Genomic DNA, 16,119 nt, shown 5'->3' with positions numbered 1-16,119 from the left:
AACAAATGAGGGTCACTTGTGGTGTTGTTTGATTTATTGACTGACCCATAATTAAATACTAATTCCATAGCAAAGCAGAGACCAAACTTCATTCTCCCAGTCATGGTCAACTTCTTTTTCTTGGAGGTTTTTATCTGGCTCATGATTTGTTATCTTGTGCAGCCAGTATCAAAAAGGGGCCACAATAAAAGCTGGCATTATTCACTGATATTCCAGACTTATCCACTGAACAAAGAGTGGCATTTGCCTAATCCAGGGAAAGCTGCAGTGGAAAACACAGTGTAGAACTGTACAATTACAGCTTGTCTGTTAAGGCATGTATATAAAGATATGGAATTAATATCGCTAGGGTGGAACGCATCTCAAAAAGTGTCATTTAGAAAACATGTCTTACAAGAAATGGCTGAGGGAGCTGGGCTGAGTCTAGAGGAGATTTAGGGGGGACCTAATCACTCTCTACAATTACCTGACAGGAGGTTGTAGTGAGGTGGGGATCAGTCTCTTCTACCATGCTTGCAGTGAGAAGCCTAGAGGACATGGCCTCTAACTGAGGCAGGTGAGATTCAGATTACGTGTCAGAAGAAGATTTTCCCTGTGGTCTAGGGGTGAGAGTGCTGGATAGTTGGACTTGTTGATCTCAAAGGTGTCTTCCAACCTTGATGATTCTGTGATTCAATGATTCCACGATTATCAGTATTTCAGAATCTAAACTCCCACAACATCTCCATCAAAACCACAAGAGGACGAGAAGAAAGTGCAAAGGAAGAAGGAAAACAGAAGTGTCCAGAACCAACAGGTGGTGCGTGCCCCATGTGGTTGCACATCCAGCCGTGACCATGGGTCACAGGGTCTCCGTAGCGCCGCCGGAGATCCGAGCGCCCCGGGCTACCGGGCTGGCCGGGAGGGCGGTGCGGCGGGGCGGGGCGGCGGCGGGGCCGGCCCGGGCGGGCGGAGGAGCCGCGGCGGCGGCGCGGGGCGAGCGCACTCGGCAGGGGCCACCCCGGCTCGGGCTGTGGCCATGGCCCCGCGCCCCGCCGCGCTGCCGCGCCTGCTGCTCTGCTCCGCGTCGCGGGCGCTGCTGTGGCTCGGGCCCGTGTACCTGGCGGGGTACCTGGGGCTGAGCGGCAGCTGGCTGCTGCTGGCGCTGGCGCTGTGGCTCTGCTGGGGACTCAACCGGCGGGGGAAGCGCGACCGCCTGGCCGCCGCCTTCGCGCTGCTGGAGGACGAGCGGGAGGCGGTGTGCCGGGGCCTGGCCGCCCGGCACCTGCCCGCCTGGGTGAGTGAGGAGCGCGGGGGCTGCCCCGCGTCCCGGCGGCTCCGGGCGGCGGGAGCCGCACCGAGAGCGCGGTGTCCCGGAGCGAGCAGCCGAAGGGGTGGCGATGATGCCTTGGGCCGAGCAGTAGCGTCTTTGATTTTGAAGTCTTGCTCAGGAAAGCGAGGATTAAACTAGGAGTTGTTTTAGCCCAGGAGATGTGCTGTAAGTGGGTATGTAAAACAGACTGATATATTGCCAGAGACACCTCATTTCAAATACATGTTGTTGCATTGCAGGTATTTTGCTGTTGAAGATACTTATTTTAGACTTTCTCATGCGGCAGATTTTCTCCCCTTTAGTGTCATTTGATAACAAACAAAAATATATAAACCCGTTATATTCTCATCCTGCTAAAAACCCAAATATTTAATCTCTGGACGGTACAGAAGACCAGCCCCTGTTTGTTGTTCACATTTGTTTCTAGTCACTCTACGTTTTAAAGTGAAGAAACTAGAATCTCTGCCTGCCATTTTATTCTGTGTCTTGGGTTATTTATTGGACAGCTGTGGTTGGCTAATGGAAAGGATGATGAGGTGTTTTGATATTTTTTTCTTTTATCATCATTTACTTACCATTTAAAAATCTGTCAGGGACTGGTAGGGAAATGCTTTTCTCATAAAGAGTGTTGCATGGAGGCATTTACAGTCGGGAAACTTTTATATAGCCTACAGTACTTGGCTCTCCTTAATTCTGTGGGAAATGAAGGCAGCTGGCAGTTCTGAGGAGTGAGGCCAGGGTCTCCTGCCAGGGCTGATGCAGCTCCCTGCACATGTTCCCTCCCGCCAGGCACAGAAGTCTGTCTCTGAATGAGGTTTCTGCTTGTTTGTATTGACAGAGCATAAAAAAAACCCCAATTCAGGGCATTAATGAATGTGGTGGTGTCAGCTCTTGCCCTGATGCTGTGAGAGCAGTGTTGTGTTTTATCCTCAAGTGCCCTGAATCATTGTAACCAGAAATTGAGCCTCTTAGTCACTGTTGAAAAATCAGGCTTGCCCCCGCAGTGCACACAAACGCAAAAAGTTTCATTAGGTTTTGTGGCTGAAGGTTTCAGGCTTCATTAGTGTAGGGGCAGGTGGTCCATCATTGATTGCCCTGTACTGGGCCTTCACAAGGCTGCACAGAGAGCCCTCTGTGCCCCAACCCAGGAGAGGTTTGGGCAAATGGGGAGACTGCAGCAGAGGCCACTGAGATGGTCAGGGGCTGGAGCACCTGGGGTCTGACAGTGCTGGGGCTGTTCAGCCTCCTTCAGGAGAAGGGAAGGTTCAGAGGGTATCTCATTTCTATCTCCCACTGCCCAGCATGTGCCCATAGAGATGGTAGAGTCAGACTCTTTCCAGAGGTCTGATTTGTGACTTGAGAATTCTTGGCCCTTACTCCTGGAAGGCAGGATGTAGGACCTAATGATAAAGGGGCTGCACAGTGTACTTTTAGTTTTATCTATATTGCCTCTTTCTTTCCTTTTGTGTGTTGGTAATTTTTATTCATCAGTTGGGTGTTTGCTTCCACACCACTCTTGTCCTTGATGCTTTTTAACTCCCCAGTTTTAATTTTCCTTCCATCCCCATCCCCTATTGGATCTACTTCTTCCATGTGCCCATCTTGGAGGCTGATTCTCACCTGATATCTATTCAGTTTATTCTCTGTGGTGTTGTCTTTTTTATCTTTTGTTTTTGCCTTTCAGTGTTCATGGACCTTCAGTTGGGAGCTCTAAAGCTATCTGCTGAGTTCTTCTCTCCTGTCACACAGAGGTGGCAGTAGCAATACAGTTCAAGGGGAGCATGGCTTGCATTTGCAGTGTTGTAATCTTAGGAAAGGTTCTGAAGGTGTGAAATGATGGCAGTGTCTTGGGATTCATAAAGCTTTGTCTCTTCATGTGGTCTGTAATAAAATGAGGGGGATCCATGCAGTGAAGAGTTAAGAGCAATCATTGATTTTACTGTTGGTTAAAAATTGTTCTCCCTAGGAAGTGGCTTCTTTAAATTGGCTCGAGTTCTGTTCAGTCCTGGTATCAGTTGTTAGGAGATATACAGAATGCAGCCTTTCCTTTAGGGGGGATGCTGGGAGGGCTTCCCTAATCTACTCAACCATCTGTTTTGGGGTATTTGCAGGATTGTTTTGAAGCACCAGTTTCTTGGCTGAAACCAGCCAGTGAGTTTGGAATAGACACATTCCTGTGCTAGACAGTGTATGTGGGCAGGCTGTGCTTCCTCAGGAAACCAGGCTGGAAAGCTGCTCATGGCAGGCACAGTCAGATCCATGGCTTGGAGAGTTGAGACCTTCTGACTTCAGCCTTTTCAGCCTTTAGCATGACTTCTGTACAAACTGGCAGTGCTCAGGGCAGAGGTAGCCAGGCTTCCACCTTCATTCCAGCTCCTGGGGTTGTGGTGACTGCTCTGTGTTGCTTTTGCCACTGATTATCTGGCTGCACATGGCAGAATCCAAGTATGCTGTGTTTCTTCCTGATGTTAAATTCCTTTTACCAGGCAAAATACTACTGGGTACAGAACTGTCCTTTTAAAATGTTGCCTTTTAACTCCTTGTTCATGTAAAAGCCTTGTTTATGCTTCTTTTTTTCCCTGTTGTATGAATAGCTGAAAATCCTGGCTTATTGTAAAAAGAAACAAACGAAATGCCAAAATCCCCAACAAAACCCAAAATAACCAAACAAACAAGCAAAAAACCAAACCAAACCCTGATGGATAGATTGCTGTGTTGTATTTGAACAGAATGGTGCTGTTGTGTCTAACATGGGTTCTGTTGTTGCTGTGATCCTTGCTGTGGCTTGCTCCAGGGCAAGGTGGAGTCATGCAGAATTTACACATTTTCTTTACTTGCTAGTAATTGCCCCTTACCTAGTGTTTTTGATCTTCAAAGCTCTTTTCAAATGCTAAGTAATTTTTACTGCATTCCTTAAACTTTGGCAAGAAGTATGCCTGCTTTTGTAGATGGGTAAAATTGATTCTGATAGTGGGATTTGCCCAAGGCTACAGGATTAGATCTTACTCTGTGTTAGTATTAATTTTGGCAGCTCTTGATGTCTGGTTGTGGGATTAGTAGGAAGTGTTTTGGGCTCCTCCTACCTGTGTTGTACTGATGACAAACTTGGGCAAGACCTTGCTGGCAGGGCTGTCACCAGTAACAAGGGCAAGAAGTGAGTCTGAAATCCAGAGCACATGGTTCAGAAGTATGGAACTGCAGATGGTGATACATTAAATTCTTGGAGTAAATGGTTGGGTCAAGAAGAGAGCTTGGTGGTGTCACTGAGCTGAACTAGCCATGTGACATGCTAGCTAGCATATGTTATGGGGATGCCCCATGGGTAGGAAAGGACTTGCTCAGAGCTTGTGTCTTACTACACAGTGGATAATGCAGTTGCAACACCTGGATACCGAGCTCTGCTTCCTCACAGAACTGCTCATTTAGTTCAATACCACTGAGTGGAGCTGAACTTTGGTATTGAGAACCCACTGAAATTTGGCGGCCTGTCATAAAGGGCAGAAAGCTGGTTTTCACCAGTCATGTAATCAGCCAGTTTCTGTGGTGTTCTCTGCAAGAAGAGCCCATTTTGTGTCAGCTCAGGAGCACCTGCTGTGTTTGGTTGCAGCCTTTGAGCTCCAGCAGTGCCATTCCTTCCGTCTGTCAGAGGAAACTGAGGCACCAAGTGCCTGGGTGGGACCTGGGTTGCAGACACCCGAATGAGAGGGCGTCAGGTGGGGTGGTAATGTACCTGTACATTTGTGTATAAATGTCTGCTATCACAGCATCTGAGGTGTGACACAGAGCAGTGTGATTCATTGCAGTTGCTTTGGAGGTTTGCTGTGGGCTGCCAGTGGTTCGGGTATGTGTGGCACAAATAACAAATTCAATTTTACTTTTTCTTAAGGTGGGTCTACCTACAGCCTCATTCTCGTGGTTTTTGCCACTTTCCTGATGCCCCTTTGTGCTGTTTCAAGTGTATAGGAGCCTTGCCTCTAGTGAATAATCCCAGACAACTGTAATGGTTTATAATGCCCCACATTTCTCCCCTGCACATATGAGCTGTGACTTTCTCACTGGGAAGGGGTAGCCTAACTGTTGTCCTGTCCTTTCTTTTGGGTCACATCCCTCTCCTGTCTGTAAGGTGTTTTGAAGAACAAGCTTGCCATGCTGTTCCATCTCTGCTCTATCCTTCTTACATGTGATCCCAAGCTGTGGCCCAAGTGCTACAGGATGTTGGTGCTTGGCAATTACATGGGAGCTGAGAACCCAGGATTTATGTGCCCTGATGGAGAACCTTTAGGTGGAAGATGAAAGGCTGGCAGGTGAAGTGGAGGTCCCCTGATTCGCATAATCTGCCTCACTGTAAAATGTCAGTAGCAGTTTGTCTGTGTTGGTTGTCCCTTCTGGTGCTGAGTTCTTGCTTCATCATGCAAATAGACCTGTGCAGGCTGACATTTCAGTGAACTTCTGTTGTATTATTTCATGGAAAAGTTGCTATTTAGAGCATCTAAAGAAATTTCTTATAAAGAATATGGTAATATTACTTTGGGGTTTTTTAATGAGATTATTTGAAACATTATTTGAGCAAGGAAAGTGGGCTCTTCAATCATATATGAAGCTGTACTAAAAGACAAGCTACTGTCCATTCCATCCAAACATCTCTGAGCACCTCTCTGAAAGCTGATGAACAGTAAGGCTTTGCCTGAAAAGTGTAATTCATGGCTCTTGTAAGAGGAAGTATTGTCCTACCCAATTACTGTTATCAGGCTAGATGATAGTCAGATTCCCTTTGTATTCAGGTGCTCTAATGTCTATTCTGAGAAGCTGCTGCAGTGTCCTTGCCTTCTGCAGTAACCTGCTACCAGCTTGTAACAGCTGCAAATACCACATCCATAGGCTTTAACGTGTGACTGTAGTAAGGTGATTGTAACTCTTCACTCAGCAGCTTCCTGCAGGGGTCTGAGGATCAGTTACTTGAGAGTGGTCTTATGCCCAGTTGTCCTGATGGTGATTAAGAAAGTCATCACTTCTGGGAACTTGTGAGGTTTTGTAATGGACATATACACTGCTTGTTGGCATTTGGTGTGTCCAACTTGAAAACATGATTTATAAGTGACTATTTCATTTTAATTTCTCCTTACCATCTTAAAAAGCTCTGAGAAGTGAAAACACTGGACTGTTACACCTGATAGTGTATGCTAACAGACTTGAACTCTTACAGGGCTTCTTTTCCCTGAAGCCATTGGCACCATGTTGGTATTAGTGGAGAAACGCTGCCACAACCATACATTGAGTTTCCCAAGCAGGTTCTTATTTTCCAAAGTGTGGTGTCCTGGTTGAGGAGAGCGAGTACAGGAAACAGGTCCTGCACAGCTCATGGTCTTAAAGGGAAGTAGGTTCTCGTGGCTTCCCAAGGCATGACAAAGAGAAGGATGAGAAATCTAATGCTGCTTTACATCATGAACAGGAAGTGACACTTGCTTTAATCATGTAAATGTGCCCAGAGGCATCCTGATACATCAGTGCACGTGGGTTCCTTTGCCTTTTACTATTCTTTACTGGCTTCTTTGCATTTTACAATTTTTCAAGGAGGTAGTAAATTACAAGGGATGTATGTATGAAGGCAGAGGGATCTCAGCTTACTCTAACAATTGTTCTGCACTCCATGCTATCTTTTGCATGTGCTGCAGTGTGCTCAAACAGATGGCACGTGGCACTCACTTTTATTTTTCTTTGCATCCAGGTTCACTTCCCTGATGTTGAACGAGTGGAGTGGCTGAACAAGGTGAGGAGCTCTGAACTCCAGTTGTTGAGGCCACCTGCTCCCATCCAAACTCTGTGGGACAAGTCTGAGAAAGTTACCAAATTACTACTAAATTAGTGTAATTCAATTGTATCGGGGTCTGTAGTGAAGTATGGAATCACTTGAGTGTGGGGTTGCCACTGAGGTCAAGAGCCAGTGTGATCCTGGTTAATACAAGTTTGATAAATTCAACACTTCATTCTGAGACTAAAAAGAAAAAGTGAGTGTTTGTCTGTACGTATGGATACATACATGTGTATGTTATTGTTATTATTTTAACAAACTAAGTGGTATCTCCTCTTACCAGAAAGGTTCCCAGAGAGCACTGAGGCAAATGCTTCCATCAGCAGGTGTGGTCAACCTCTCAAAGCAAAACAGCTGAACTTGCAAATTAGCATCCAGTGACTATCTTCTTTTTTGGTGTTTTTTAGCAAATTTTCTTTTTTACATAAAAGCTCATCTCAATCCTCTAAATAAACCTAACTCCAGGGAACATTGTGACACTTTAGAGTAATTAGGGATTATTGTACTTAAGAAATTTAACCATGGGCTTCGTTGGCTCCTGTGGTTAAAAGCAGCCTCCATGGTACTGAAAACTCACCCTTCAGTTCCTGAAACAAATTCCATTTCTGAGGAGCAGAGATGGATCCTTCCATAGGGATGACTTAAGTGCACAAAGTTGACTTGGTATATTAAAAGGACAGATATTAATAGCCAGGGTTCTGTAATGGGTGTGTCTGTTTCTCAGCAAAAGGTGTCTTAACTCAAAGAATCTTCAGTGTGTTCCTGCTTTCGCCCTTCTTTAGGTCCTTGTACAGGCTTGGCCATACTTTGGAACAATCATGGAAAAAACATTTAAAGAAGTTCTTGAACCAAAAATCAGAGCAAAGAGTGTACATCTGAAAACATGCACCTTTACCAAGATCCACTTTGGCGAGAAGGTAGTGGGAGTCTTTTGTAACTCTTGTGGTTCACTCTTTTCTGAAAAGTTCAGGTGCAAGGGGAGTGAGATGTTCAACTCTGTAATAACTTTGCTCCCTCCTCATGTTGACTTGAGCAATCTCACCATGAGAAAAGGATCATACAGGAAAGACATGCATCTCTTCCCACTTGCTGTCAGCATCCTGTGACTGGAGATAGAAAAAAAGGATCATATCCATAATATCCATATTTATTTCTGTTGTAACCTTGCTACAGAAGTTTTCATTGCTCTCTAAGGCTTGCAGGATGGCCTAGGGCTACTTGCAACTAGCCCTGTGTTTGAGCACTGTCAAGGCCATTCTGTCTTTAAAGAAAAAAAAACTGGTGTGGTATATTAATACTTTACATGCAGTTTTGCAAAGTATTTAATTAATGCTTCTGTACTCAAATTCATCAAAGTGAGTGGGACTTTTCACTTGTGCTTAGCTTGATAGATGTTGATTATGTTGTATCTTGTTTGTCTCTATTTCAGTGCCCTAGAATTAATGGAATAAAAGCCTACACCAAAGAAATTGATAGAAGACAAGTTACCCTGGACCTGCAGATCTGGTAACATTGCATCACTGATTATGTTGGTGGTTCTTAACTTACTGCCTGCATATGTGTCATGGTGGACTGGGCATGGTGTACTAAGATTAGCCTAGAATGATGTGAGATAATCTGTTCCCAGCTGGATGTCCTCAGTGGTTATAGAAGTGAAATGTGCATCAGCCCGTAGACCAGAAATTACCTGCAGAGCTCTAAGTGTTACCTCCTCTGGCCCATCAGGGCTGCCGTGGATATAAGAATGTGTCCCTTGGCTTTGCCATTGATGGCAGTGAGAACCCAAGTTTTCAAACTGTGTTTCCTCTTCTCAGGAAAGCTCTCAGGTCTGGAGATGCTCAGTCTCTCTTGCCCATTGTGGTTTCTCATTAGTCCAACCTCTCCAGTTCTTCCAGAACTACTTGCACTATTTATTTTTTAATTCCTTCCTCTAGATTAATCCTCTGTTTTAGTCATTTGTTCTATGTGCCATCCAACACATTTGCTTTTTAGATTATAGCTATTCTCTGAGCAGAATACTGCCTCTAGCTCTATTAACAACAACAACAACATTGGATAAAACATTTAATACCTCCCAGGGTGTTTTGAATGAACTTGTATGTTTTGTTAACATCAGAGCCATTGCAGAGCTAAACTCTCTCATGGTTTAGCCCTGGAGAAGGGAATAGCTGGGGAAATTACCACTTGCGTGCTGCTGTAGCTCTGTAAGTTTAGTGGGTGACTGAGCTGCCTAATATCAATTGGCTTTTCATGGTAGGCTTTTCAATTGGCCAGGAAAAAGCTGTGAAATTATGGACTGTCTTGGCAGCAGCACAGAGCTCCTCAGAACTGTGCTGGCTGCTCACCATGGCAGTGGCATGGCAGCATCCCCAGCCCTGGCAGAGCATCATCAATTCCCTGTAAATTCACATGCTTGATTTTCAGCCAGATGTTTCAGTGCTGTTGTTGTAATACCCAGGTCAGTGTTAGGGCCTTTGGCAAATCATTCATGCTTTCCATGTTGAGATTGAGAGATCTGATGCCTTTTAAGCCTTCAGAAGGTTGCTGCTGTTCTCTGCTGAACTGCTTCACCCACATGCTCATTTTCACTGTCTTTTGACAAACCTTTGCAGAGGGATTCCCCCACCTCTGCATTCCAGTCCCTCTGGCAGACCCATCAACATCTCCAAACTGGCCAAGCACTTCCGTTCCTCATGCTGATGCTGATAACCCAACCCGAGCTGGTGCCATCTGATAACCCCAGTATTTTCTGTATTCACGCAGGAGTGTGGATTTGCCTTGCCTCTCTGGTGGGGGTCTCTTCTCTAGGGCTGCATTAAGGCCTCAGCTTCACTTGTGTTCATATGTTAACATCAATGTCTGCAACTAAGGTGTATTGTGCATCCTTCAGTGTCTGCAGGAGATTGTGTGTTGCTATCAGGAACAGGGAGAGGCAAATCTGTGACTGGTGCTATTATGTACCTGCCTTTTTCTGGATTGCCAATAGAACAGGTTTTTTTGCTACTTAGAGGAGATGGAGTTGAGTTACCCCAGTGTGAAGCTGTCCTTCACTCTGCCTCTTGGTCACTGTGCTGTTGAGGTTTAAATGACTGATCTGTTTACAGGGCTGTGTGCTGGCATCACAGCACTGGAGAAGAGAGTGAAGTGCTGGGGGTGCCTGTAGGTTGCAGTGTGCAGTGCTGGCACCACAGTGACTCTTGGGTTAGGTTTCTGTGCTCTGTAATGCATCTTGCTTTCAGTCTCTCAATAGTACAGGCAGACAGATTTTTTTCCCTCCAGTTTTATCAAGAAGGCAACTAGTTGTTGAAGCCCAGTCTTTGATTTGACATGGAGAAAATACAGGAAGAGGGTAGGAGTAGAAAAAACCTTTCCTTCTTACCCTTCCTTTGTAGTCTGTATGGAACCATTTGGGTAGTTTATTAGCCACTCATAGATGTGTGATCCATGGAGGGCTTTGTTTCACCTTGTGCTCCTGATCTCACCAGCATGATGTAATACTGAGTGCTGTGGTTCAGTTCTATGGGCTATGTAAAGAGGAGCTTCCTTTCCTCTGTGTTAAGTTTGTGGTATCACAAGTTGCATCCTTTGCTTTGGGACGTGTGAAAAATAGCACTTAGAGGTCCCTTATTTGTATGGGCTTTGTCCTTGAGGAGGCTGGGCCAAAGGGGGCTTTCAGCATTGGTGCCATGAGAAGATGGGGCCCCTGGGCAGTTACTTTACAGGCAGGAAATTGCCTGGGCTTTTTCTGAAGGGAGGTGCAGACATCAGGGTTAGTTAAACTTGCCAGCTCTGGTAGCAGCCCTGCCTTCAGCCAATGGATTGCCTTTGCATCACAAACACTGGGCCCAGTGTACTTTTCCAGCCAAGTACAGAAGAGACATAGATACTTGCCCTTGAAAAATGTTCTCATCCACAGCACAGGCATATCTGCATCACCTTGTGCAACAGGTGATGCAGGAGAGAAACAGGTGATTCTTCCACCCTCCTCAGGTGGGTAGAGCACAGTCCTGTGTAGGGTGGAGGGGCTCAGCCTTTTAAGTGTCAAGGCTTGAGTTTGGCTCAGGTGTACTCCAGGCAGGAAAGCAGAGAGCACAGAAAGGTTATGCTACACAGGGGAGCAGATGAAGCACAAGCAGCTGGAACTGGAAATGAGGAATAAACTAATGAACAAAGAGTTCATCCTTCCTACCAAGCACCCTGGCAGGGGGTGATACCTGTATGAGGCAGACATAAGGCTAGTTTAGGGCTCAGGCTCTGATAAGACCTCTTTGACATCTTTACTGGAGAAAAGAGACATCTAGAACTGAGTGGGAAAAGTTTTTTACTGTGTGGCAAGGTAGAAAGGCTGTAAAACACCACAGCTCTTGCTTGTGTTGTGTTAAACACTTGCAAAAGCTGAATTAAATCCTCTTGGATTAATTACTGCAAATTAAGGAACTAATTTTGGCTCCTCATTTAGAATTTTATTGTAACAATGCTCTATTAGCACACTGTGTAATGACCTGTAAGATAATGTCAAAATTGTAGAAGTTAACAAACATAAAATAAATTTAATTATGTCACTAGCTTTTAAGAAAGATTATGTTAATTTCAGCATGGTTTATGAGGTTGGAAATAAGAAATGAGAATGCTCTAACGTTTAAGGCTTTATTCTATGTGTTATGAGCTCCTGAAATTCTGCTAGGTGACTACCTGTAAACAAATATAAAAAGAACTTTGCTTGCAAAAGTGGAGGCAAATTCACAGGGTTGCGAAGTCTTGGCAAGTTTTTTGGGGTGGGAGGGAAGCTGTCTATATGCAAATTACAGTTTGAATTTGTGGCAACTGCAGCAGTATTTGCCCATATACATGTGATCGGAGCAGAACTCCTGCCCTTTTCCTTTGATTGTGGAGTGAAGTTATGCATGCAGGCTGCAAGCACAGCACATTCACTGTGCAATACCTTTACACCCTGCTTTACCTGCAGGGTGTTTGTGTGTCTGCAGCCAGAGCTACTTCTCAGGGGGCTGAAAGGGAACTTGGTAGCTTCCTTCAATTGTTTTCTGCCAGAGGCATCAACAGATCTGCGAGGTTCTGCTCCCTGGGGTGTGGCTATTGGTTTCTGCATAAGGTGATATTTGTACTTTAATAAAAGTCTAAGGTGCTTTCCAAATTGCCAAAGTACCACATTCAGCATTTGCTTTATTTAAAGCCTGATGTTCTCCATGGCAACTGACCAAAATCTGATCTAAGTAGTTGTCTTTGAATTCAGCCTCAAGGAAACCAGGTTATTTTTAGTGATAAATTTGTCCTTCAAGTGGGTTTTTGGGTTGTGGGCATGGGTGATCTATGGGCTTTTTGGATGTGGGCAAGGTGGGAACCCCATAAGTAATGGCAGGATGGCTCTGCACCAGCCTGGGGGCTGAGTCACCAGGTTGTGGGGTGGGATCAGGCTTTTGGCAGAGAAGAGGGAGCAAGAGGGCAATGGCTCTGACCTTGAACTTTGAGTGAGCATCTTGGTCCCCTTCTTGGAGCAAGCTTGCTTCGGCCAACTCCCAATCTTAAGAATGGAAAAGTAACCTGGAAATACAGATGTTGCTTCAATGTTTTACAGGTACATCAATATCCCAGCTGCTGCAAGGGTTCTTTTGAAAGATCTGACCTTTGTTCAACTTCTCTTTTTCAGTCACTTGAAAATCCATCTCTGCCTCTGGGTTCATGTTGTCAATTCTTAAACTGATTTCATTTATTCTCTGTACAGTCCCAAATTTCTCATGGGACTATTGCAAACTGTGGAATAATGTGAGAATTTTCTTTCAGTTACATAGGGGACTGTGAGATTCACATGGACATATCGAAATTTAATCTTGGCGTGAAAGGTGTACAGGTGCGTGCAGTGCTAACGTTGTCTGTTCAAGGCTGTGTGGGGCAGGAGGTAGCACCTCCCAGTGGGGAGATCACGACAGCTGGGAAACTAGCAGCTGTCAGGCTTGGAATGATTGGCTTTATCTCCTTGTTCTTGGCTGGAGAAATGAGGCCTTCCATGGAAAGCACTTAAATGCCACTTCTAAACTTCATAGAATGACTCTTAAACAGGGTTGGTGCTGGAGCATTGAGTATGTGTGGGCCAGCAGCTGCCGCTGGAGTTCAGAGGAGCTGAGTGTTGGTAGAAAACTTCAGAAGAACCATGATGTTCATAAGCTGGTGTAGATTAAATCAAGAACGTGTTCTTGGGATGTTGAAAGCTAGTAGACAAATGGCTCCATTGTATGGTAGGATTGCAGAGAGACTCCACAAACACAGAAAGCATTGCCTGATATCAGTAGCAATGGTTTGGGGGGAAAAGTTTTTTGTTAAAAAATTCTAAATAAAATTAAAATTCAAGTAGAATTTCTAAAATTATCTCCATCACTGAAAAGCTTACAGTTTTGAAGGTGCACCATGAGAATACCTTAACCCTGAGCTTTCCTGTTCTGTTTGCAGCTGTATGGGACATTGCGGGTGATCCTGGAACCTCTCCTGACCGATGCACCCTTTGTTGGAGCAGTGACCTTGTTTTTCATGCAGAAACCGGTGAGTCAGGATATCAGGTTATCACTGATAACCCAAACTGCATAACTGTGAATACCTCACAGTTCAGGTGCTTAAATGACAAATTCCTAGATGTTCAGTGTCCCTCTTGAATTCTGGGAGGATGTGAATTAATTCGCTCTATACTTTTGTAGTAGTGCCTAAATAGTTACTCCCTTCACTCTAAGAATTGGAGGACTGTCTTATGGTGGCAGCACAGGAGCTGTTTCTGCAAGGTTTCTAGTTGCTCTACCTTCCCATTCACAGATTTTAAATGCAGTCATTTTGGAGACCATTCATAGTTGCCTTTTGAAAGCTTGCCTGTTTAAGGTCATGTCCCTTGTACTCAATTGTGGTTTAATAAAATATGAAAAACCTTCTAGTCTTGTAAGAGGCAGTTATCTTACAGCACACAGCTTTGCTTGTGGTTTATGCTCAGCTTGAGTTCATGAAAGTCATACATTTTTGATCTTGAATGAGGTGTTTTTGTGTTTAGATGTAGCAGCATTAATTTAGCACATGAAAGAACCTCTTTTTGTTTATTGTACGAATAGGAATACAGACTCCTGAAACCGGTGGTATTTGTAAATCCCTCTACCTCAGGGCATAGGCCAACCCCTAAAGTGAAAGGATGAGAAAACAACTTCAAAGTCTGAATAGAGTTGCTGAATTTCCTTTTTGACTCCAGGGTATCTGCCAGTGGCCATTGCTAAAGGCTGAATGCTGACTTTCCTCCTTCTTGCAGGTTCAGTTCCAGTGATACCCTCAATTCAGGATGGCAGATAAAATAGATGAGGGAATTGATACCAGCTGTTGATTCTAATGTACAGCTGCAATTGGTGGTGCAGGTTTTCCTTCCTTTAGACACCTGACTTTGTTCTAGAAGCATTTCCCTCTTAAATTCTACATTTATTTTAAAATAAATGTTAATAGACCTGTATAATATTTTCTCCCCAATCTTGTTGTAGCATTTGGAAATCAACTGGGCAGGCATGAGCAACCTTCTGGATGTCCCAGGAATTAAGTGAGTGTCTACTTTGCTTTACTTTATTCTTTGAAAAATTTTTGGAAGTTGGAATGTAGTTCTTGAGCTGTTGTTGAGAGCTTTGTGTGCAAGGTGTTGTGCTGATGTTCATCCCATTGTATCTGGCTGTGGCAAAACTTGAGAAGTGTTCTTTTTACATTCTGGCAAAACTATTTCTATTACTTTATTACATTTAGGATAGAAATAGTAAATCCCCCAAACAACAACGACTTATAAACTAAAAACAAGCCCTTCTGTTTCCCATGTGCAAGTTATTTGCAAAGGTAGATAAAGTAGGTTTAGTCTGGCAGACTGCTTTTTTAAATTTACAGTGAAGTGTAAAAAGGCAAGGTGTCACAGAGTTGCAGTCCATCTGAAAAACTCAAGTACAATCCATGATAAAGAGAACTGCACTAGATTTATAAGGAGAAAAGTTTTCTTTCTGTGTAATCTGCTCACCCTTTTGGTGTAGCTCTTCTCCAGTGCCTCTTGGGTTAGTATTACATGTATAAAACTTGCACAGCAAGGATGAAAATCTTAGTGGGTTTCAGTGTTTCACCAGATTGGGATTCAGTTTATCCTTGTTCTTTAGTGTAAGGAGAAAATTCTACTGCACAAGAGGAAAATACATGGCATTACACAGCCATTGCTTTGTCCCTTTCACTGCAAATGCAGACACTTCTGTTCCTCTTTGCTCCCCTGCAGCTCATGGTTTGCAGACTCAGGAAGAGTCTGGCCACTTTAGGTGCCGGTTTATGCATTAAAGATCCTCTGAAGGCTTTTGATGTTTTGAATGAGATGAAGTTTCCTTTCTCTCTTAATTTGAGGCCTGAGTGGCCTTTTACCCTGAAGTTTAGCCTGAGAGCTCCAGTTTTTATCAGAGGAATTAATCTGTTCTTTTCCAACTTGGTTTCCCTAATCCTTGCAGGGAGAAGGCCTGTAGGTGTTCCAGCCTACAGCCTCTCATATAATTAAGTGCAAATTTTGTGTCCTAAATTTTTACTGCCTGGTTCTCCCACAGGGATTTGCACACAGAAACCTTTGCTTGTTCCTCAGCAATGCAATGAAAGCTGGGAGCAAAACATGCCTGACCATGAATGGGCTGAAGTACAGGTTGAACAAGAGCCCTCCCTGTCAAATGAATTTGGCTCACTTAAGATAGCAAAGAAACTGGATGCAGTCATCTGTCCTCACATACAAGCTGTGTTTAGTTGGGTGTACCCTGAGACTTGGGAGAGGGGACAATTCTGTGACATTCCTGTGGGGTTTTTTTTACAGGAAAGACAAGAGCCTGACCAAGGTTCCTGGTTTACCATGTGGAGTAGAAGACTTTCCTTATGTTCTTTATGTGTGAATCCAGCCTCCTCTGTGAATTGGGACAATTTTATACACACTCATACCCTTATAAGCATTAGATCTATCAAG

At 44.3% G+C, this 16,119-nt stretch overlaps 1 protein-coding gene across 1 annotated transcript in view; it reads left to right on the top strand.

The window, feature by feature from the left end:
- Positions 1 to 1,207: 1,207 nt before the first annotated feature.
- Positions 1,208 to 16,119, top strand: part of ESYT3 (extended synaptotagmin 3) — a 28,663-nt gene continuing 13,751 nt past the window's right edge. Inside the window, exons 1-7 of the mRNA XM_030952399.1 lie at positions 1,208 to 1,276; positions 7,038 to 7,079; positions 7,904 to 8,038; positions 8,551 to 8,627; positions 12,921 to 12,987; positions 13,584 to 13,673; positions 14,639 to 14,694. Of these exons, the coding sequence (XP_030808259.1) occupies positions 7,940 to 8,038; positions 8,551 to 8,627; positions 12,921 to 12,987; positions 13,584 to 13,673; positions 14,639 to 14,694 (389 nt within the window). The 5' untranslated portion in view covers positions 1,208 to 1,276; positions 7,038 to 7,079; positions 7,904 to 7,939. The remainder of the gene's footprint in view (positions 1,277 to 7,037; positions 7,080 to 7,903; positions 8,039 to 8,550; positions 8,628 to 12,920; positions 12,988 to 13,583; positions 13,674 to 14,638; positions 14,695 to 16,119) is intronic.

This window comes from Camarhynchus parvulus, chromosome 7, assembly GCF_901933205.1.
Source record: "Camarhynchus parvulus chromosome 7, STF_HiC, whole genome shotgun sequence".
Taxonomy (NCBI): domain Eukaryota; kingdom Metazoa; phylum Chordata; class Aves; order Passeriformes; family Thraupidae; genus Camarhynchus; species Camarhynchus parvulus.
The sequence above is the reverse complement of the archived record's forward strand: the minus strand, read 5'-3'. Positions and strand labels throughout refer to the sequence as shown.